The sequence below is a fragment of the Mustela nivalis genome (genome assembly GCF_964662115.1).
Source record: "Mustela nivalis genome assembly, chromosome: 12".
Taxonomy (NCBI): Eukaryota; Metazoa; Chordata; class Mammalia; order Carnivora; family Mustelidae; genus Mustela; species Mustela nivalis.
In genome coordinates, this window is record NC_139031.1 from 44,360,434 (window position 1) to 44,381,381 (window position 20,948).

The 20,948-nt window shown below is 54.9% G+C and overlaps 1 protein-coding gene across 3 annotated transcripts in view; it reads right to left on the bottom strand.

The window, feature by feature from the left end:
• The window catches only part of MINDY4 (MINDY lysine 48 deubiquitinase 4), a 102,702-nt gene that overhangs the window by 16,173 nt on the left and 65,581 nt on the right, over positions 1-20,948 (bottom strand). For all 3 annotated transcript variants that reach the window (XM_082692480.1, XM_082692479.1, XM_082692478.1), the window contains exons 12-15: positions 20,364-20,429; positions 15,199-15,266; positions 3,868-3,931; positions 1,380-1,541 (exon numbers count right to left, since the gene is read on the bottom strand). In XM_082692480.1, coding sequence (XP_082548606.1) covers positions 1,380-1,541; positions 3,868-3,931; positions 15,199-15,266; positions 20,364-20,429 — 360 coding nt within the window. The remainder of the gene's footprint in view (positions 1-1,379; positions 1,542-3,867; positions 3,932-15,198; positions 15,267-20,363; positions 20,430-20,948) is intronic.

Consider the following 20,948-nt stretch of genomic DNA (forward strand, 5'->3'; position numbering starts at 1 on the left):
GGAGGACAGGCTTTGTCTCTACTGCCAGACCTCTGCCTTTTCCTTCAAAGGCCCAGTCCTCAGTGAGTTCTAGGGCAGAGAGAAGGCCTGAGCGTCCTTCGTCCTTTCTCAGAGATCCCGCAGCACCAAAGCAGAGGAGCAAACATCCTCTTGCTGCAAGATACAAGCTTCAGTCTTCAGCCAACCGTATAATAGTGTGTGTGTATGCTGGGGGCAGGGGGTGGGTTCCTGTGTGGATTCAAGAATTTGGATCATTGTAGGGCCTGAATTTCTTCAATCAGCATTTTATTCCAAGGGAAGGATGACCCCCAACTGATGTTCCCATCAACTACCCTCCACAGACCAAAGGAAAATAGTTTACTTTTTGACCCACACCCTCAACACAAGAGTAAAACCAGGGCTCACGCACGGTAAGCCCAGGGATTCCATGAGCCTGGCCAAGGTAACCTCTCTCAGCCCATGGAATTTCAGGCCAAATGCTTCTAGAGCCCACCCAGGGCCGGGCGCTCAGGAGCCCTGGTACTTCTCCAGGCCCACGTAGCTGCATTCCTGGGCTCCCTCCTGACACCAGCAAATCAGGGAGCCACTACCATTCTGTTCTCCCCAAGTCTGTGGAGCCCAGGACTCGGCTTCCTGTCCTCAGGGGCAGGACCTGGGGCGGAGGCTGCACCACATGGCCCATTATCAACGGGACGGCAGCCTGAACTCGTGATCGTGCCAGAAGGGCACCATGAAACCAGCTAGAGAACAATGTCTTCTCTGAAGACATGAAGACAGAGGCTCATAGAGGGTCTAACAGCAGGCTAGACAGGAACAACCACCCGCCCTGCAGAGACATGCTGTCACCTAACCCTGCCTGACTTTGCCAGGGGCCCAGACCTTCTCAAGACCCTGGCTGCAGGGAGAGAGGAAGGAGAGGGGGCAGTACACTAGCAAACAGATCGAGTGGCCTGTTAGGGTGGAACTGGCCCCCCAAAAAGATACACGGAGATCCTAGCCCCTAGAACATGATCTTACTTGCAATTCGGGTAGTTGTAGACTAACTAGTTAAGATGGGATTAGTGGAGTAGAGTGGGCAACACACACACACACATACCCCAACTGCATCTGCTCTGACCCACAGTTCCCCTAGAAATCCCTAGGAGTCCCTTTGAAACAACCTTTCCCAGAACATGGCACCGGCTGGCTTTGGGCGGGAATTTCATGCTAAAACTCAATGGCAGCCAAGTGCTATTTCTTCCCAAACCCTCCGTGATTGAGACTGGACCAAATTGTGACCAGGTCTGGAAACCAGAGTGGAGCTTCCCTTTCCCTGCCTTCCTTCTCTCCAGTCCTAGGGAGCCAGGCCCCTCTGTCTCCGGAGCCCTGCGCCCCAGTACCTGGCACACGTTGTAGTGCTCGAAGAGAGATAAGAACCCGACGTCACTGCGCGCACCAATGCCCTTGAGCAGAGTGATGTTCCCGTTCCCAGAATCCAGCTCCACGACGTCGTTGAAAACATTGGACACGGCTTTCCCGGTCAGGAGCAGATTGACGAGTTCCTGTAGATGAAAGAAAGGGGAAAGGCTTGTCCAAGGGAGATTGGGGACAAAAAAAAAAGGGTGGAAAGGAAGGAAAGCAAGGAGGGAGAGAGCCCCAGATCACAAGAGGGCTGGGATTTGGAGTTCCCACCAGCCATCAGGGAAAACTGCCAGCGGTTCCCAGTCAAGCGACTCTAGGAACTCAGTGTGACCTTGATCGCACAGACACTCACTGAGGCTAAGTGGCAGCAGGAGACTGCTGGAGGGTAAGAATGGCTCCTGACCTCGGGCTCCATGCCGAGGGCAGGGATCAGGTGCGTCCCTGTGCGGCTGAGGCACAATGTAGGATGTGACTGGGAATACAAAAATACGAGCTCAGAGGCCTCTGGGCCAGGCAGGCACAGGACTCCATGGCTGAGTCAGAGCCACTCTGTGGAGAAGCCACATTGGGGTGGGTCTCGAAAGATGGCATTTTTTTCATAAACTTTTTTATTATGAAATAATTATAGACTCAAAAGAATTTGTAAAAATAGTACAGAGAGTTCCTGTGCACCCTTCACCCAGCTTCCCCCAATGATAACATCTTACACAGCCAGCGCCCATTATCAACGCCAGGAAGCGGACAATGGTGTGAACACCAAGAAGGCAGCTCTAGGGCTTATTTGGATTTCGTGGGCAATGGTGGGGTCTTTGAGCAGAGGAGGGAGAGAGGAGGCCTGCAGAGGCAGACAGGCAGAGGCGAGGAAGCCCCAGGCTGGGTTCCAGATCTGTCCCCGCCTTGTTGGCCAAGTGGCGTCACGTATCCAGGGGCCCTGTAACTTGTGTCACAGGCCGACAAGCCTGCTGACTCCAGAACCCAGAGATCAGTGACACGGGGAGTCCTGTTCCTGCCAGCGCCTCCTGCATCAACATGGTAGGACGGGCCCTTCCTTTAGCAGGGCATTGAAGGGTCCACCCTCCTGTGAGGAATGGGGACCCCGGGGCCCCCCCGATGGGAGGGGATTTCCACCCACATTTTCCAGCATCCTCCCTGGTGTCCTTCCCTCTCCCTGCATTTGTTACCCGCGGGGGACCGCCTGGCCGCAGAGATTCCAGAGGAATGTTGGCCGCTAAGTGCCCACTGTGCCACTGGGGAGGGAACCAAGTGAGCCCACCTGGGCAGGCAGCACGCCCCATTAGACCCACCCTGATGGAGCAGCGTGCGTGGCCGGCCAGCAGGCAGCAACGGCCCCACAGTATGTGGGAATGGCCAGGAGAGGCCTTTCCCAGCATCAGCTCTGGAGGGAAGAGTTCACAGAAGTGTTTTCCCCTGAATTATAAAAGACATGCCTGGGTGAATAAAGCCCTCCGTCAACACCAAGACCCCTGCCCTTGTGACAGTAAAAGAGGCTCCCTGTGATGACCACGGAGGGAACCCCATTGGAGGGAGATAGCGAAGGGGCCCCATTGTGTCCTTGCAGAGGAAATGAGAAAGAATTTGGAGGAAATGTCTGCTCTGAGATACTGCACCTCGGGGGCAGCAGCGTCTAAGAAAGGCGCGGCCCCTTTCAGATAGGTTCAATTTTTCCCATCTGGTTTTCAAGGGGGAGAAGGCTCCTGCTCCCCGTCTGTCTCAAACCTTCCTTGGCACAGGAAGAAGCCCTCTTGAAATGGGGGAGAAAGGGGAAATAGGCTGTTGCTGCTGCAAGACTCAAAATCAACACAGTGGCAAAGCTTAGTGGACACGTAGCCCCTTGCTACTCAAAGTGTGGTCCATGGACGGGCAGCATCACCTTCTCCGGGAAGCCTGTGAGCAATTCAGAACATCAGGCCCCAGACCAGACCCACTGGATCTGAGCCTGCTTTTCAACAGGACTCTCGGGGGGTTCATGCGCCCATCAAAGTTTAAGAAGCATTGGTCTAGCCTAAACTCCTCATTCTAGAAACAAGAGAACTGAGGCTTGGGGAGGGGAAGAAGATCCACACAGTTCAGGGAGGGTCATTGGCAAGATGGTGCCCTGTGCAAATACAAAGGATGCCGTGGCCCTCATGGCCCTCATGGCGCCAGCTGGCCCAGAGCCCCCAGTCTGTCCCCAGGGCTCGGGCTGGGGCTCTGGGCTGTGCAGCACCTGGCTCTATCCCTGGCATCCCCCCTCCCCTGCAGTGCCAAGCACACAGATCGGGCACAGCAAGACCCCTGGAGCGGAAGCTGAGATGAGTGGCCTTTCTAGGTCTCCATGACAGAGAGTTTGGCACATGAAAACCACCAGGAGAGGGCTGGGCGGTGGGGGGGGGGGGGTGGCAAGGAAAGAAGAGGGGAGGAAGGATAAGAAGCACCCAATGCCCAGTGACCCTCGGCAACCGCGACCTGGGTGCAGTATCCGTGTGCTCCAATCAGGTGGCTGGTGGGGACATCGAAGTCCTGGCGGACACTAGAAGACAGAAGAGAAGTGGTATCAGCACACCTTTGCCTGACTCGGGCCTCTGGGCAAACCTCACTAGGGGACCAGGGGCTCCTCTCGGGGTCCAGGCTGAGGCCCAGAATTCTGGATGTGGGCCAACCCAGGGTTCCTTAGCCCACGCTCACTCTGTTCTGGGCTGTGACCTCCACTCTGGCCTCCCTGGGGCCACTACCGACACGCAGGGAGGTGACAGGCCCCTGTGTTTGCAGTCCAGCATCCCGCATTCACAGCCCAACTGCCACTTACCAGCATGGGCACTGGGACATCCCCGTCCGTCTCTAGGCCTCAGCCTGCAAGTCTGTTCAATGGGAGCGATGGGAGTCCTATAATAATAGCCGTGCCACCTGGGCACAGACCGTGTACCAGGCCCTGGACACACACGGTTCCCCAGACATTGAGAGAAAACCAAGGCTCGGAGCAGCACTGACTTGCCCAGGGCACGGGGCTTTTGGCCTATGGAGTCAATGGAGGATCCCGCGGCCCGTCTTGGAGGCCGGTGCTCTCCTGACCCCAGGTCACCACAACGGCTCTACCCTCAGAAGGGAGCCCCCCAGAAGTCATGAGGTAAAAAGCTCCTTGGCCAAAACACATCCCTCAAACCAGAAGGAGCTGATTTCTTAGGGCTGTACAGAGCTGGGGACCAGAAGTCATCATCAGTGTGGCTCTGTCGTTGGGGAGCCTGGCAAAAGGAGGCAAGCCCAGCCCTCCATGAACCTCAACACTCTCTGACAATCTAGAAAGTCCCCCACCAGGACACAACTCCTTTTCCCTACCCCCATGTAAATCCTTCGGGAGACCAAGTGTTCTTGCCGGCCACAGAACCGTGGACAAGTGAACAGGAAAGGAGCCAGCATCCACGGAATACAGTCCTGCCCCTGGCAGAATAAGGGTTACTATATTTTACAGACATGGAAAGACTCACAAGGGCATCGCTGCGGGAGACAGGAGGCTGCAGCTCATGCCCAGCGGCCCGGCCTGCCCCCTCTGGCCCCACCCCAAAGAGACCACAGACAGACAACCCAGAGGAAAGGGCTCAGCAATCACGATGTTTGTTTTCCCTTTTAGTGGAAGAGAAGAGAAACCTGGTCTCAATTTTATGCTTTAAATCTAAGATCTGCCATAAGTCCACAAACCTAAAACACCCTGGTCCCCGTATCCTTCCCAAACAAGTTAAGAAACTCAAGCTCCGTGACCTTTGCTGGAGAAATGCTTTCTTGTGGTTTTTAATAACCGTGGACAAATGGGGACGGTCTGTGGTCCACATGGGAAAATGGGCCGTGTTGGCACTGTGGGGACCTGGTGGAGAAGCATGGGGGCCTGGGGGGCCTGGGGAGGGACTAGGGGGCTCACCCACCAGAGACAGCCCAGGGGGCCTGGGAAGGAGCCGGTGGGGGCGTCAAATGGCCCAAGGCAGCGCTCAACTGGCGCTAGCTCAGGCAGAAGAATTGATGGAAACGCTTTTTGCCGCATATACAGGCATCTTCTGAAGAGAAGAAAATAACCTCAAAGGAGTCCTGGGTGGACTGATAAGCATCGCTGGTCCCGAGCCAGCCCAAAGCTTTCAGAAGCGGTCCGATCTCCATAATCTCACAGCCTCGTGCTCACCCAGCGGGTTTGAGAGCCTGCGTCAGCCGAGAGCGGAGGGACAAGCAGAGAGGACAATGGCAGGAAATGGTAATTGCATCCTTAGGTGCAAACACGATGGGAAGTTCAGGAGTGAGCACGGAGCTTGAAAGGGAGGAACGTCTGCGTTTCACATTAGGGCATTCGCCAGACGCCAGGGAGCAGCTTACGGCTTAAGAGATTTACAACTTTGGCAAATCTAGATGCCCAGACCTCCCTTTAGGGGAATTCCCTGGAGAGCGGAGTGTGAGGAGTCCTTGAGCAAAGGAAAAATGGCCTCTGCCCTGCCTAGAGAGAGGGCAGTTCAAAGGGCAGGGCTGTAAGCAGGTTGGAGTTCCAGCCCCAGCCAGCCCTGTGGTGGCCATACTCTCCTCTGTGGGCCTCAGTCTCCCCCTTTGTAACACAAGATGCATGGTGTTTGGGGCTAAACTGTGTCACCCCCAAATTTGTATGCTGAGGCCCTGACCCCGGTACCTCAGAATGTGGCTCTGCTCTGAGGGCCTTTCAAGGGGTGATTTAAGTTCCCCGAGCCCATTCGGGTGGCCCTAATCCCGTCTGAATGGGTCCCTGCAGGAAGAGGATGGCAGAGGAAAGACCAAGTGACCAAGTGAGCTGGCAGAGGAAAGACCAAGTGAGGCCACAGAAGCAGGCAGCCACCCACAGGCCCAAGAGAGAGGCCTCCGGGGAAAACAACCCTGCCGACACCTTGATCTTGGACTTCCAGCCCCCAGACCTGGCAGTTTCTGCTGTTAAAGCGACTTAGGCTGTGGGTGCTTGTGACGGCTGCCCTAGCAAACACATACCAGGCGGCCTCCCCCGTCTGTTTAGACTCAGAGCTCTTTCTTCAAATGTCATCTTCTAGGCAGAAGCCAGATGCACAAGACATTAAGGCAGAGCTGCTCTGGCTGAAGGCACCCCATCCTTTCCCCTCTTCCAGCTCCTGTAGCCCCTCTGGGGAACCCCCAGGTCTCCAAGGTCATGCAGCATCCTGGGAGCAGGGGCTGAATGAGGGATAGGGTTGCCTGGGCTCTGAGGTCCCCATACTCACGGAGCTTCTGAGCCACCAGCTTTGAGGACTTCCCTGGGACTGATGTTGTTCAGTCCAAAGGGCAGGCTGTCCCTTCCCCGGGCTACCTGGGGACTGGACAATGCTGGGCCCTAAAAAATTTCCACACAGCCTGAGGCCAGCTACCAGGCTGGGTGACAGGAGCCAGGGGCAGCCTCAGACTGATGAAGCCTGCGCCCTGAGGCTATTATGCACACAGGGGACCCCTTCAGGGAGCAGGAGTTTGCCAGGATTTTGGATTCTGAGAAGCACAGCGTGGGAGGAGCCTGAGCAGACTTGCCATAAGGGAAACTTACAAGGATTGGCTGGGCCCTTGGCTATCCTGCCACCACCACTCCTCCTCAGCATTCTGGGAGCCAAGGGCCAGAACGTGGACCACGGTCGGAGGGACAGCTCGCTGCAGAAGCATCCAGAGTTAGAGGAACAGAGACCTCTGCCTAGGATGCCAGCAAGGCCTACTTCTCCCAGCTGGACCCCACAGAAAGTTCCCAGAGACCCCGCACTGCACCAAGAAGTGGAACAAAGAAGATGCAGGGGGTTGGCAGAGACCTTGGGGCTGAGCTGTTTGCAGCAGGGAAAACAGATGCCTAGCACACGAACACAAGCAGGCCGAGGCAAGGGACAGGTTTCAGGCCAGACTGAGCATGGGAAGCTGGGCTAGAGCGCTGCTGCTCCCTCCAGTCGCCCCTCATCACACACCTCCAAGGGCAGACATTCTGCCACTGAGCAGTGTACAGGGCTTGAGCCTTGACTCTGCAGAACCTGGAAGCTCACTTTCAGGTCCACCGTCCTTTCTGAAGCCTCATGAGGCCAGAAGAGCACGAATCGCCATCTCCATTTCACCAAGGGGGTTACTGAGGCCCAGAAAGGAGAAGGGACGTGTGGTCTTGTGATCATATAGTCAGTTGGCCGGCCAGGACAGCGCCCCTGGCGCCAGCATCACACAGTGTCCACTGTGGCCTGAAATATGGGATATTCAGCCTGGCTGGCCAGCCCCCAAGCAGGTCAGGGAGCCCTGAAGCTCCACTTCTGGTCCCCACCTCCCTGGCTGGGGCACAGCTTATTCCTTCACCCTAAGCCTCCCCAATGTCCATCTGAACATGTGAATCTGGGCATCTGGTACAGATGTTTCTGAATAAGAATAAAGTAGGTCTAAGTGGTCTAGAGACATGGTTCCAGTCCATCGTCAAAGCCACTCACCTAAAATCAATGTCCACGAAGTGGGATCAGCGGCCAGCTCAGCCTCAGATGGGCTGAGTTAACCTCAGGCAAATCCCTGTCTATCTCTCTCCCAGCCTATGTCTTTATTTAGAAAACCAGAGGACAGGAGCCAGGGGTGTCCAGGGACCTTCTGGGATGTGAACAAGTGTGCCTGGTTTGTGACTCTGATGTTTAAAACATCATGCCTAAAATAGGTGGTAATTAACCCGGGAGGATCTGGCCAGCCACCTCCTCTTCACCTGACCCCAAGGCCCCAGGCCCCAGGAGTACCACCACACCCCACTCTGGCTGGGCCTCCCTGCTGCCCCCTCCCTTGGGAATTCTACTGACTTTTGAGGACCAATCAGTAGTGAGAAGGGTGGTGGTGGAATAACGAGGAGAACCTGAGCTCCTGGGCAGGGGGCCCTGGATTTGAATCCAGTTCCTGCTACTTACTGGCTGTCCCCCTCTCTGAGGCTGCAGGGGGAGGTGGGACAGTGCCTCCCTCTACTATAGACTGCTGGAAGAGCAAGGTGAACTATATAAAGCATCTGGCATTTGGTAAATGTCACTTCCTTTTTCCTACGATAACAACAATAACAACAACTACAAACACAATGACCAAGAGGTCACGATTCCCGCAACCTCAGCTGCTCGTGTCACAGCCAAGAACCCAGAATAAATGGAGGCCTGCAAGCGGCCGAAATGGAGCTATGAATATCTAAAAAGGACTTGGGTAGAGCGGATATGGACTGTTTTCCCAGGAAAGCCTGTAGGGAGTGGGCGATGGGTCAGGACACCTGCGTGGCAGGCCCCTGCTGCCACCTGCCCTGTGTGACCTTCTGCAAATTGCTTTCCTTCTCTGAGCCTTCAGGATGTCATCTCCTGATGGGGATAACAACAGGCACCTCAAAGAGCTATTGCCGTGAGGGCCCCACAAACAGCACAGAGCTCCTCTGTGGAGGGGCTGGCTGTGGCTGCCACTCTCCAGGCAGGGGCCAGGACAGGAAGGGGAGAGGTAGGGACCCCAGGAGGGAGGGCAAGGTGCAGGATGGAGAGAAAGGAGCCAGCCTGGAGGAAGGAAGGGGACAGAGAGGTGCCCCAGCCCTTCCCAAGCTGCCTTCCAACTCACCACCCGCTAGACCTCTCCCCACGCGCTGGCACCTTCCTTCCCACTCCTTCCCAACCCTTCCCATATACCCCTCAGAGCCCTGATAAATGTTGCCTCTTCTATAAAGACACCTCCCTCACCCCGGGACAGATGTGCCCATCTCTCCTCAGCCGGCCCCTTCCTCAGAGCACCCACCCATTCCAGCCTTGTCCTTCTGGGCAGCAAGGACTTTGACGGCCAGAGGTATGTCATGTCCCTTGGGCCCCCAGCTCCCAGAACTGGGCTCTTCTTTTGCAGATGCACAGCAAACGGGCCCTAAATTATGTAAGCCTGGCCCACACCCACCCCAGAAGAAGCTACAAGGAAGGCCCAGATGGAATAGCCTCCAGAAGCTGAATCCCAGGAGGGGTGCGGAGTTAGCCAGAAGGAAGCTTCCCACCCAAGCGACTGAAGTTGGCCTGGAACAGAAGATTCTTCCGAAAAGTTAATTACCTCTCCTTCCTCCCAAGGCCCATCCTCTTTCTTTGGATGCCCAAGCCCTTCGAGGAACATGGAAGTCTAGCCCTTGGGTAAGTGGCAAGTGCTAGAGGCACCAAGAGTCAGGAGACCCTCCTAGCTCTGCCCGAGTGTAGCCTGGGCTGAGCTGCACCCCTCAGCCACAGGAGACTCAGTGTTCCCCGGTGGACCTGTTGCCCTCAGGCATACCCCACCCTTGTTTCTGAGGAAATCCTGTGGGGGCCTCAATTAAGGCCCAGATCTGATCCACTCCCAAACTCATACCTGGTATCACATTCCTTGATAAATTCCAAGCTCCCAGTTCCTGACTAGACAACCCACTTCTTTCCCAGTCAGAGTGGTCCCGCCTCTGTGGGTTCTGCCTGCCTTCTGGGCCCTCTGTGTTCACATGCCCCATAAGGGGGGCAGCCTAAGCCTGGGCACCATGAGGTATCACAAATGGGGTCACGGCTGCCAGCAGGCTGAGGGGCACTGGAGAAAGGGCTTCCTTAGGGCGTCTGGGTGGCTCGGTGGGTTAATTGTCTGGCTCTGGCTCAGGTGGTGATCCCGGGGTCCTGGGATGAAGCCCCATGTTGGGCTCCCTGCTCAGTGGGGAGTCAGCTTCTTCCTCTCCCTCTGCCTTTCTCTTTCTGAAATAAATAAAATCTTAAAAAAAAAAAAAAAAAAGCAGGGGGGCTTCCTCTCCACAGGTCTCACCGAAGCCCACCATGCAGCAGGGCCCTCCTGAGAACACAGCTGTGATGGAGGAAAGAAGCATGATGGGACAGAAGGAGGGATGCCATGTCCCAAAGACGCTGCCTGGTTCCTGGATCCAGCCACTCCTAAAGCCCTGGGCTTTGATACGAATCAATTAATAGTGCTGTTTTCTGCTTACACTGGCTAGGATTCAAGTTTCTGTCACTTGCCTCTGTATCACCAACACTCACGGTTGGCTTTCTCTCAGGGCTATTTCCACAAAGAACTAAACAGTGCTGTTATTTTTTCCTCTCCTGGAGAACGTTACCGAGAGAGCCACAAAGCCACCCCGGTGTGGGTGCTGCCCCTCACGCTCAGGGCCCTGCTTGTGATCCTCAAAAATTACTTCAGCAGATGACAAACTACTGCCTATTTTGGACTTTCAAGATTGCTTTTGGATGGCCCACAATGCTACTGCCCTGAGTGCCATGGGTTGTGAGGCCTGAAAAAGGTCTCTTCACAAGCCGTTCCCCCACCAGCTGGGCCTCAGCCACTCAGTGGGCATTTCCGGAGCCCCCCATTGTGCCTGGCCCCAAATCACTGCTGGCTTCCCAGGGGACTGTGCAGGTCTGGCTCTGAGCTGGCCTCCGACCCCGGGGCCCCAAGCATCTTTGGGACTTTTGAGAGCCTGCTGGGGAAAGTTCTAGGCCGTGTGGTTTGGAAAGCAGTGGAGCTAGGTAAGCATGAAAGCCTGTATGAGATTTACTGTAAGCAACTCAAGATCTTAGGCAGGAAAATAGATGGCTGGAAATCAAGTGGAAAAAAATAGAGGATTTGCAATCAGCCCCGGTAAACAAAACTCAAACGCCAGCTTCACTACTGTTCTTCCGGCCTCTGAGGGCAAAGTGGCTAGGCTGGGCCAGGCTGTGTTCACATCTTCCCTTGGCACCCTCACCTTGGCTCCCCCCAGAGCTGGGAACAGCCGATGGACAGGAGGCATGGACTTGGGTGCAAGGCTTGCCCCCGGGGCCTCAGGCAGGAGTCTGAAAGCCCTTGCTCAGAGGGAGGGATGGCCATGCGCTAAGACACACATACACACTCACACCATCAAGTCACCTTCCCACAATCTCAAAGGTCACCACCAACAGCCACATCATCTCACACCCAGTCCTAAAGCGTCACAGATCCCTCACCCATGCACACACCTCCGTGAGCGTACCCATACATGCTGTACTTGTAAAAAGCTGGGTTGGGGGTAGATTCTGAGCCCTCCACCGCACGGCCCATGATTGGAGAAACTGCTCTCTTTGGGCTACCAGGACATGTTTCCAACTGCCCAAAGTAGTAACAGATCGCCCTGAAACGGCATCAAAGGCTTTGGCGAGGCTGAATCTGAACTCCAGAGCAGGAAGGCCCTCGGGGTTCGTCCGGTCCTACGGCTGGTAAGCTATGTATGCAGGGCTGGGCCTTCTCCAAACAGGGGTCTCTTGGGGCCAGGCTGGGAGACAGGAAGGGGCATGCAGGGGTCTCCACCTCCCCCAGCCCCCACTCCAGTCCTGCCACATCTACTTTTTACCATGAGCTTTGGAATATGGTTTATTTAGGAAAAAAAGTCAGATTCACTACACAGTTTAAGCAGCAGTTTAAGTTTGCCTCCCTCCTCTTAAAGGTAAAGGACCTAAAGCATAGGCTATGCTGGCAGAGCAGAGATGAGACCCAGATATCTGAAAGCTGCATCCCAGCCAATGAGTGGGATGCTCTGGTGTGACCTGTCACTCACTGGGGCTGCCTTGGGCAAGCCTATTAGCTCAGCCTGACAAAGGGAGCCTGTGCTGGATGGCCTCTGCCCACAGGGGCCCTTTGCAAGCTGCCAGCCCCTGTGGCAGGCCAGGAGGAAGTGGCCTTTCACCATCCCAGGACTGTCATCCCTGCCAAGGGAATCGCAGCAAACCCACCTCCAGGTCTGGTATCCGTCCTGAGATGGGAGACCGGAGGCTCTGGAGAGCCGAGGGAAGCACCTCTGGAGTGTGCGATGAGCACAGAGGAGGTGTAGGCCATTCCAAGGGCTCCCCTTCTAAGCCATAGAACAGCTCCTTTGGAGGAGCCCTGGAAATGCCAGGAAGTCTAACGTGTTATTGTAAATAATGTCAGCGTGAATCTCTCACGGCATCCAGGCACCATTTCAAGGGATCATTCTCTTCCTCGCCATGGTTCTGTCTCTCCCCTCATGCTGCCACCCCTTTCAGCAGTCCCCCCGACCACGGGGAGGAGTGACTGGCTCCACTCCCTGTCGCCCCAGCAGCCCTGGGCCCAAAGCTGCCCCATGCTCCACTAGAAGCCTTTAGTCTGTCTAGAAGTGGTTTTGAACTTAAACAAGACAGGGTGAGTGTCTTTCTCAAGCCCATCTTTGGATGGCACACTCCCAGGGCAGGGACTGGTTCTCCCACCTCCCCTTCTCTTGCGCCCTCCGAGAAACAGTGTACAGCCCCCTAGGAGCCCCCTGGGCTGCCGAGGACATGCCTGCTGGGGTGAGCACCGCCACCAGAAGACCCATCCCCTCTTGTGGGACACCACCGTGGCTATGTCTCTACCACCAAGCTGAGCCTGAGGACAAGACACAACAGGATGGGACACAAGGTGTCTCTGAGCACAGCTGGGACAGGGTCAGACCAGTAGGGGCCATCACCTAAAATATGTTACCCACTGGAAGCCTCGACCTACAAATCTTCATTCAATCTTGTAAAGCAGGAATTATCGTCCCCCTTTCACAGAGCTAGAAACTCGGCCTCAAAGGAGTAGAGACTCAGACCTGAAACCAAGTGGCAAACCCAGTCTGAGACCTGGCTGCCTGGGCTGAGCTATGTGAGCCCGGGACCAGCCTGGTTTCTTCATCTGAGAGACAGGAGGCTGGTAGGCATCACCAGTGCCACCTAACAGGGTTGTGTGGGGACAAGGCAAGTTTCTGGTGTAAGAGTTGCAGCATCAGACTGGGTTCGAGGGAAGCTTGCCGGATGTTGTTTATTCCCGTTCCTACTGCTGATGAGAGTGTCCCCTATGTTGCCTTCTTAGAAGGCAAGGGGAGGCCCAGGAGTAAGATGAGCTCAACTGGTACCCTGCTGGGTCCAGTGCTAAAGCAGGGCTCAGTGTCAGTCCTTCTGGAAGGCAGGGATGGGCTGGCCAAAGCTATCCCTGGGAACTCCAACACATCAGCCTCTAGGACCCAGGAAGGTCCTCAGGAGCCCTGAGCAGGAGGGAGATCATCTTGGTGCACTTTCACTCCTCTGTCCTGAGAACAAGGGGAATGAGGTGACACCAGCCAGATCTCTTGGTGAGTCCGTGTGCTTGTGTCTCTCTATGTATGTCTGTATGTGTGTGTCTGTGCATTTATATGTGTAGGTCTGCCTTCGTGTGCATGTGTATGTCTGTGTGTCTGTGTCTTTACATCTGTGTCTCTATGTGTGTGTGTATATGTATGCCTGCGTGTCTGTGTATCTACCTGCATATCTGTGTATGTTGTACCTGTGTATCTGTGAGTCTGTGTCTGTGTGTATCTGTGTGTGTGTGTGTTTGTGTGTGTGTGTGTATGTGTGTCTGTACTTCTGCGTGTGTGTAGTGAGGGGAGGATGGTGGCAGGGCTGAGACCTCAGGCCTATTAGCATGAGGCTGTGCAGCCCAGTAGGGCAGCCTTCCCCCGATAGATGCCCCACGGTACCACACCCTGGGCAGGGAATGACCCTTGCCTGTCTTGGTTGGAGGGGGCAGGGAGGGGACAGAAGCAGCCCAAGTCCTCCAGCTCTGGGCAACATGGAAAGTAGCCTGGATATGGGGCTCTGAAGGCCCCTGTGGACAGAGAGGGCCGCCAGAGCTGCTCCCTATGGGGGCACACATGTAAACAGCTCCCGGGCTGGTAAGTGGGACCTGCTGTAGCTGCCCCAGTGACCGTCAGAACAGAGACACTCTGCTCAGAGTCCTAGACCCCCAGAGCCAGAGGGTTTCTTGTACAGATAGGGAAACAGGCCCAGGAGATCACATAGACAGATGTCCCAAAGCCCGGCCCTTCTGAGAGCCTAGCTTCCTCTCTGTAGTTCAGGGGTCTCACCCACACACCCAGAAATCCCCACCCAACCTGGGCTGCCAGGGATTAGCAAACCCAGGCCTGGGGAGGAGGCGGTGCGGCTTACGGTCTCCATGCACGTGAGCCCGGGCCAGGAATGAATCATATCATTATGGCAGGATTAGAAGAAAAATGCCATTAGAAAATCTGTGCATGTACCGCATTTAATAAGGTCAGTAGCAGCAAGCAGCAGGCAGGCTGGCGGCACGAGGCCACAGAGCCCCCTCGTCCTCCTCCCACCCGAGCCGGAGCCTGCAGGGGATGGGACAGGCCCTGTCTGGGCCCAGCCACGGGGAGCAAGTGTCTCCTCCTGCTGGGGCCTCCCCAGCCTGGGCACCACACAGCGATTCCTTCTGACTCCCCACTCCTCAGGGCCTACCTGCTTGGGGTTGTTCCCAAATCATCCCCCACAGCAAGCACCCCCCCCAAGTGAAAATTCATTGCCCAGATCCCCCATCCCCTCTGGAGTCTGTGCTCTACTTAGAAAGGGAAGGAGTAGTCAATTGTACTTTATAAAACCTTTAATGAGCTGTTAAACTACTACTCTCCCTGGTGACATAATGCCCAAGTGACAAAAAGGGAGAAGCAGCCTAGGAAGCCCATGGAGGATGAGTGTGATGGAGAAAGTCCAGCTCTCAGGCAGCTTGGGAGGCTGCCTTTGATAAAAATGCACGTCATTGAAGTTGTCTTGCTTCCAAGGTCCCTGGGCACCGGCTCACCTGTTGTCCTCAGGGCTGGCCCTGGACACAAGCGTTGCAGCTCTCCAACTGCCCTGGCCTACACCGCTCCTCCACTCTGCCACTTCCTTCACCCTCTCAACCACACTCACTACAGGCCTACTGCACACCAAGAATGGCCCTGGGCTCTGCTTGGGGCAGCAGTGAACCAGACAGACCAGCCCTGCCCAGGAATTGAGGGAGGAAGACACTCACAGCTCCGTGGACCTGGACAGGATGGCAGACACCGTGAGGAGGATGCATCCGTAGGGACCCACTTCGAACTGGGAAGAAGAGAATGCAGTGAGAAGCCTGAACCGGAGCCAGCTGCCGCCAGCCCAGTCCCAAAGGTTGCCAGGGGGCTCCACAGCAGGCCCCCTCACTGATGGGAAGCACACCAGCCCAGATGACAATGGGACTGGACACACAGTCCATCAAGGAGCACGCCCATAAGGTCCGCGTCCTGGACACTTGTTATACAGCAGCCGGGCCAGCCTCCCTTGCCCTGCAGGTATCTTACGGGCACCGTCACACTGAAAACTGTCACAGGCTGGTGTGACAGTACTGTTAACACTGCCCTCTGCCCCAGAAGGAAACAGGCTCAGACACCAAGCACCTGGCCTGAGGTCACACCACTGGTAAGTGGTCTGCTGGGATGCTAGCAGGCTCCATCGGATTCCAAATGCCTTAGACAGGCACTGCGTTAAGAACAGCAGAGAGCAGGTGGGGGACAGAGTCAGGGTCAGGAGGGGTAAGTGAGGGGAGCCGTGCAAGTGCAAGGATAGATCCCATCTGCCAAACATGTTTGGTATTTCGTTCATTGTGGATTTTTTGGATTAATTCTGATATGAAAATATTATTTTTGCTGATTTCTGAGGATTTTGGTACCCCCTTGAATTCTGCACCCAAGGAGAGCACCTGATTCATCTCCCCCCAGTCCCAGCTCTGGGTTAGAGCCCACCGCCCGGAGCCCAACTGCATGTGTTTCAATCCTGGTTGTGCCACTCCTAGCTAGGTGAGCACAGAGACCTTCCCTAACTTCCCTGTGCCCCAGTCTTCTCATCTGTAAAATGGGGATGATGATAATGGGCCCAACTTTCATGAGGTTGTTGTGAAGAGTCAGTGAGATAACCCCTGTAAAGCATGTAGCACAGGGCCTGACCCCAGGGGAGCCATGGGTACAATGCCAGCTCTGCACGGCCCTTTGTCCAGGGGGCCCAGGAGGCCACAGCCTCCGGGATGGGCTAGGTCACTCAGGCTTCCTAGACAAATGCCAACCCTCCCCGCCGCCATTCAGTGTCATCCCACCCTCTCCCCATCTGTGATCTGGTGATGGCAGATGCTGCCTGACTAGAGTCAGCGTTCCTTATGTGTGGTCAGTTTTTTTTGTTTGTTTGTTTTTGTGGACTTGGTACTAGACCTAAAGAAGCTTGTTTTCCTGAAACGGTAAGAATGATATAATTTATCATATTTCCATTTTGCCTGGGTTGCCAGGAAGCTCCAAGCCAGACATGGTCCTCGTCTGTGGTAATTATTTCGGCTCAAGGTTCTGATAAAATTATCTTTTCTTTCCTTCAAAACAGAGTCTTTATTTTCACACCATAATTCGATCAGTCATTCAAAAAAAAAAAAAAATTTCTGTGTGAACTTTCATGCCAAGAGGATGCTTCCTGCTGACATTATGCTTGTGGACAAGGTGGACATGGATCTCCTTCATGGGAAGTAACCCAGAGAAGAAAGAACAAGAAGCACCTACAGAAGAGTGGGGGAGGGGCTCTGTTCTGACAGGAAAAGCAAGGTGTTCTGGAAACACACAGAGAGGGGTTTAGGGAAGAAAGGAATGTAAAGGAAGGCTTTCTGGAGGAAGTGATATCTCAACCCAAAGGACAAGAAAGAATCACAAGAGAAGGAAATGCTGTTCCAGATAAGATGAAAAGCACAAGCAAAGGCCCAGAGGGAGGCAAGAGGGGGTAGGTTTACTCTGGTTGGGGCACAGAAGAGCCCTGAGGACATCATTTTTATAGAATTAACTTCTTATTTTTATAAATTTATCAATAACAGAATCTTTGGGGGGATTAAAAATGGAATAAATGAATCAACAACTATCTTAAATCAACTTGATCATTATTCTCTGATCTCAGGCCAGTCACTTCGCTTCTGTTGCCCTCAGTTTCCCCATTTGCACAACGAGGACGACAAATCCCATCCTTGCATTTTCCCTTGGGTTCTGATGTGCATTCTATAAGACCAAGTCTGTGGAAGTGTTCTGGTCATTGCAAAGAGTCCTGCTGATATCCTTGCCCAGGGGAACACGGGCCTGGGAGGACCAGTACCCTTGTCGCAACTCTCCTGCAGACTTCCATGTTGCCTTGGGGAGTGACAGAGCTCTCGGTCTCCATTTCCCCTTCGGGAAGGCCACCTAACTACTGCCATGGACTGGCACGTTGTCTTGGGGGAGCCACAGAACTTTCTCAGTCTGTTCCCCTCTGCCACGAGTGCTGCTGCAGGATTGGCATGAAGCAGGGAACACAGGAGCCCGCTGCACGCCCTCTGTCTGTGTAACCCAGAGCACTACTGCTACTACACAGGCCAGCACTGTCCACAGCTCTTGGGACTCCCTCAAGGACAGCTTCCCAGGAGCCGTGCACGAGCCCCTCCGTGTAGACTGGTTAATGAGGTGATGGAGTGAGTGGGGAGAAAGGACGCTGCCTGGGGCTACTGGCCCCTGCCGAACACAACTGAATGGCACCAATATTCCATTTTGTTAAAAAAAAAAATTTATTAAAATTATCTCATCAAACTCAAGCTGCCAAGACATGGGAGGCTGCAGGGCAAGGTGCCTGCTCTGAAAGGAGAGCTCCCCAGACAGGCAGTTGGGCTGGAAACCGCCATGAGGGCCAGGGGGAAACTGTCTGGTACAGCCTGGGAAGAAGGGGCCATTCTCTAGCCCCGGCTCAGGCCCTGGAAGGACCAAAGCCTACCCTGGAACCTCATCTGGAGGCAGGGGCGGGGGCCTTACCAGCTCACGGGGGGCGGCCAGACATCCCGCCCACAGGGTGAACGGTAATGAAAACACAGCAAGGAGGCTATTTATTTTGGGCAGAGATGGTTCAGTGTTCGTTTCCAGGCCTGGCACAAGGCACCCCTCTTAGGCCCAGGCCATGAAAAATGAATTCGGTGAGGGTAATGCTGAGGCAGCTCAACGGCTTCCAGCAAAAACAAAATTAGACACTGGGGGAAAACACTACCTTCCGGGGGAGGAGGGCCAAAGACTGACCGCAGGCACATGGTTCCCCGCTTTGGGTCCCGAGGAATGACAGGAAGGGGGCGACCCCTCTCCCAGTCCCGGCTCCACTCTCTGAACTGCTTCCACAGTCGCTGTCTTGCTTGGGCTTCACCGAAACCCTGGGGTATGGACCAAGGGAGGAAGGAGGCCCCATTTCTGAGATGAGGTTGTAGGAAGCCTTGGTGCAGAGGCATCCCCCCAGCCGGGGCCATCCATGCATGGTGACAGACCCTTGGAGCCTGTGAGCAATTGCCCCAGGGCTCTCCTTTGCCCCCTAGAAGCCTCCCAGGGTGCCTTCCTCTCCCAGGTGCCACCACAGGTACCAGGGGGGCCTGCACCCCGGTCCAAACACACGCACCGAGGCCATCGGCCCTGCTCAGCTCTCAGACGCATCGCTGCATTCTCACAAAGCTCTGAGTGCAGGAAGAGTAGGATCCTTCCTGCTTGTTTCAATCCCCCTGCTGCTTAATTTAGAAGACATTCTCTTCCGTGCATTTAAGTTTCTTCTTCAAAAACCTCTATTGGACAATAAAGAGCTGGAAGTATCTGCTAACTGTGCCATCTTCTGTTTCCTAGGCGAGGCAATTTAGGCCCAATGTCGTGCCTGAGATCCCATGGGGCTGAGTTAGAAGCCAGAGGAGGCCCCCAGACCCCTGCTCCAGGCCCCCTACAGCTGCTCCGGATGAGCCGCATCATTAGAGAGCCCACTGGGTTACGCCCATGAAGAACCAAAGGGAGCCAGGGATGGAGCAAGTGACAGCCAGCTGAGGCCAGGACCCCGCCCATGGCAGAGCCCCTCCCTCGCACCTCCCAGAAAGGCCAGACAGAACAGTCTGTGCCAAAAGGCAGCGTCCTAAGCTGAGGACATGGGCCTGGCTCTTGGGGCTGAATTACCCCTAGGCAATAGCTCTGGGGCAGAAAATCTGGGGTGAATAAGTAACTTAGTGACTGCACCCCTGCCTCCCAGGGGTCTCCAAGCAGGCTCCAGTGCCTTCAGGGAACAGGAGGAAAGTATTCTGACAGGAGTGTCTAGAGTCTAGATTGGTCCCTTATCTGGCAAGTTCCCCCACCCTCCGGGCTCATCAGCAAATCCTCAGTCACCTTTTCTGGAGCCTAAAAGAGCTAGTCCCACAGCTCAGGAGGCTGAAGGAAAGGCAGAGAAGAGGCACGGAGCATTTGCTTGCACACTGGAGAAGGGCTCAATGCTTGGTTTCCTTCTATCCTGACACACAGACATCAGAAAATGAGACCCCTAGGGGCGCCTGGGTGGCTCAGTGGGTTAAGCTTCTGCCTTCAGCTCAGGTCATGACCCCAGGGCCCTGGGATCAAGCCCCGCATCAGGCTCTCTGCTCAGCGGGGAACCTGTTTCCTCTTCTCTCTCTGCCTGCCTCTCTGCCTACTTGTGACATCTCTCTGTCAAATAAATAAAATCTTAAAAAAAAAAAAAAAAAAAAAAGAAAGAAAGAAAAGAAAATGAGACCCTGTGGTCGGGGATCTCAGGTCATCTCTCGGCCTTGGCTCAGGCTGTACCCTGCCTCTGCAGTGCGTCCCCCTCATTTCCACATGTCCACAGCTAACCAGTCTCAAGGGGGCCTAGAATAATAATAATGGTGATCATAACATCAACAACAGAAGGTAAAATCGGTGACAACATTGAGCCTGGTGCACTAGTTCCAAGTACTGCTGTTATCAGCCCCATTTTACAGATGAGGAAACTGAGGCATAGAGGGCTAAAGAAGTTGCCCCAGGTTACAGAGTGAGTACGTAAGGGGTGAAACCTAGATTCAAACCCAGATGGAAGGCTCCAGAGATCATATCCTTTACCATGGAGCCTTCAACTCCCTCCTCCACAAACCTAGCCAGGCTACAGCCCTTCTCTGAACCCCCATGGCACTCTGTGCTGTTCAGGCCCTGGACGTGTCCCACCCCATCTCACAGCAAGCAGTGGGGGCACAGATCCCCTCCAGCAGACAGGAGGACTCAGTCAGCCACCCAGGGCACAAAGCAAGGTCCTGTACCCAGCAGGGTCCCCATCAAAGAAAGCAGACGGCTTAACAACACCCCCCCCCCCCCCCAAATAAACCATCATCCATACCTGATGGATGCTTTGTTGGAGAAAAGTCACCAACTCCTCATAGCAGGTCAAACTGTGCAGCGTGAGCTGAGGAGACACAAACGCACGGCGTGAACTGCCCAAGCCCCACAGACAGTTCTGGGTCCTGCCCTAGCTTCGGTAGCTACAAGGCCCCAAGTGGGAATGTCCCTGCAGTCACAGAGGCGTCCTGGAGAACCAGGGCAATGAGGCATCCCCATGCCTGCATGCGACTTAAAAGGCAGACAGGGCCCAGCTGGGGTCTCCAGGTCAAGTCCGCCCGGCCAGCTCCACCAGGCCAACAGAGCCCAGGAATGGAGACACTGGGGAGCTCAAGCTTGGCTGCACCCCTGCAGGCCAGTTACAGATATCTGAGAAGCATCTGGGGGCGCAGGGGGTTTGGGGCGGGCATCCCATCCAACTGGTCACTGCCAGACCCACTCTGAGCCTGGCTGGCAGTGTCCTGAGTTCAGTGGGAAGCCGTGGGTCTCAGTCTCCTTTGCTTTCTCAGGCAACTCAGGAAAAAACCACTTGTGGACAGATTACCCAAGCAGGTAAGGCCCCTATTTAGGATACCAGGGCCACACT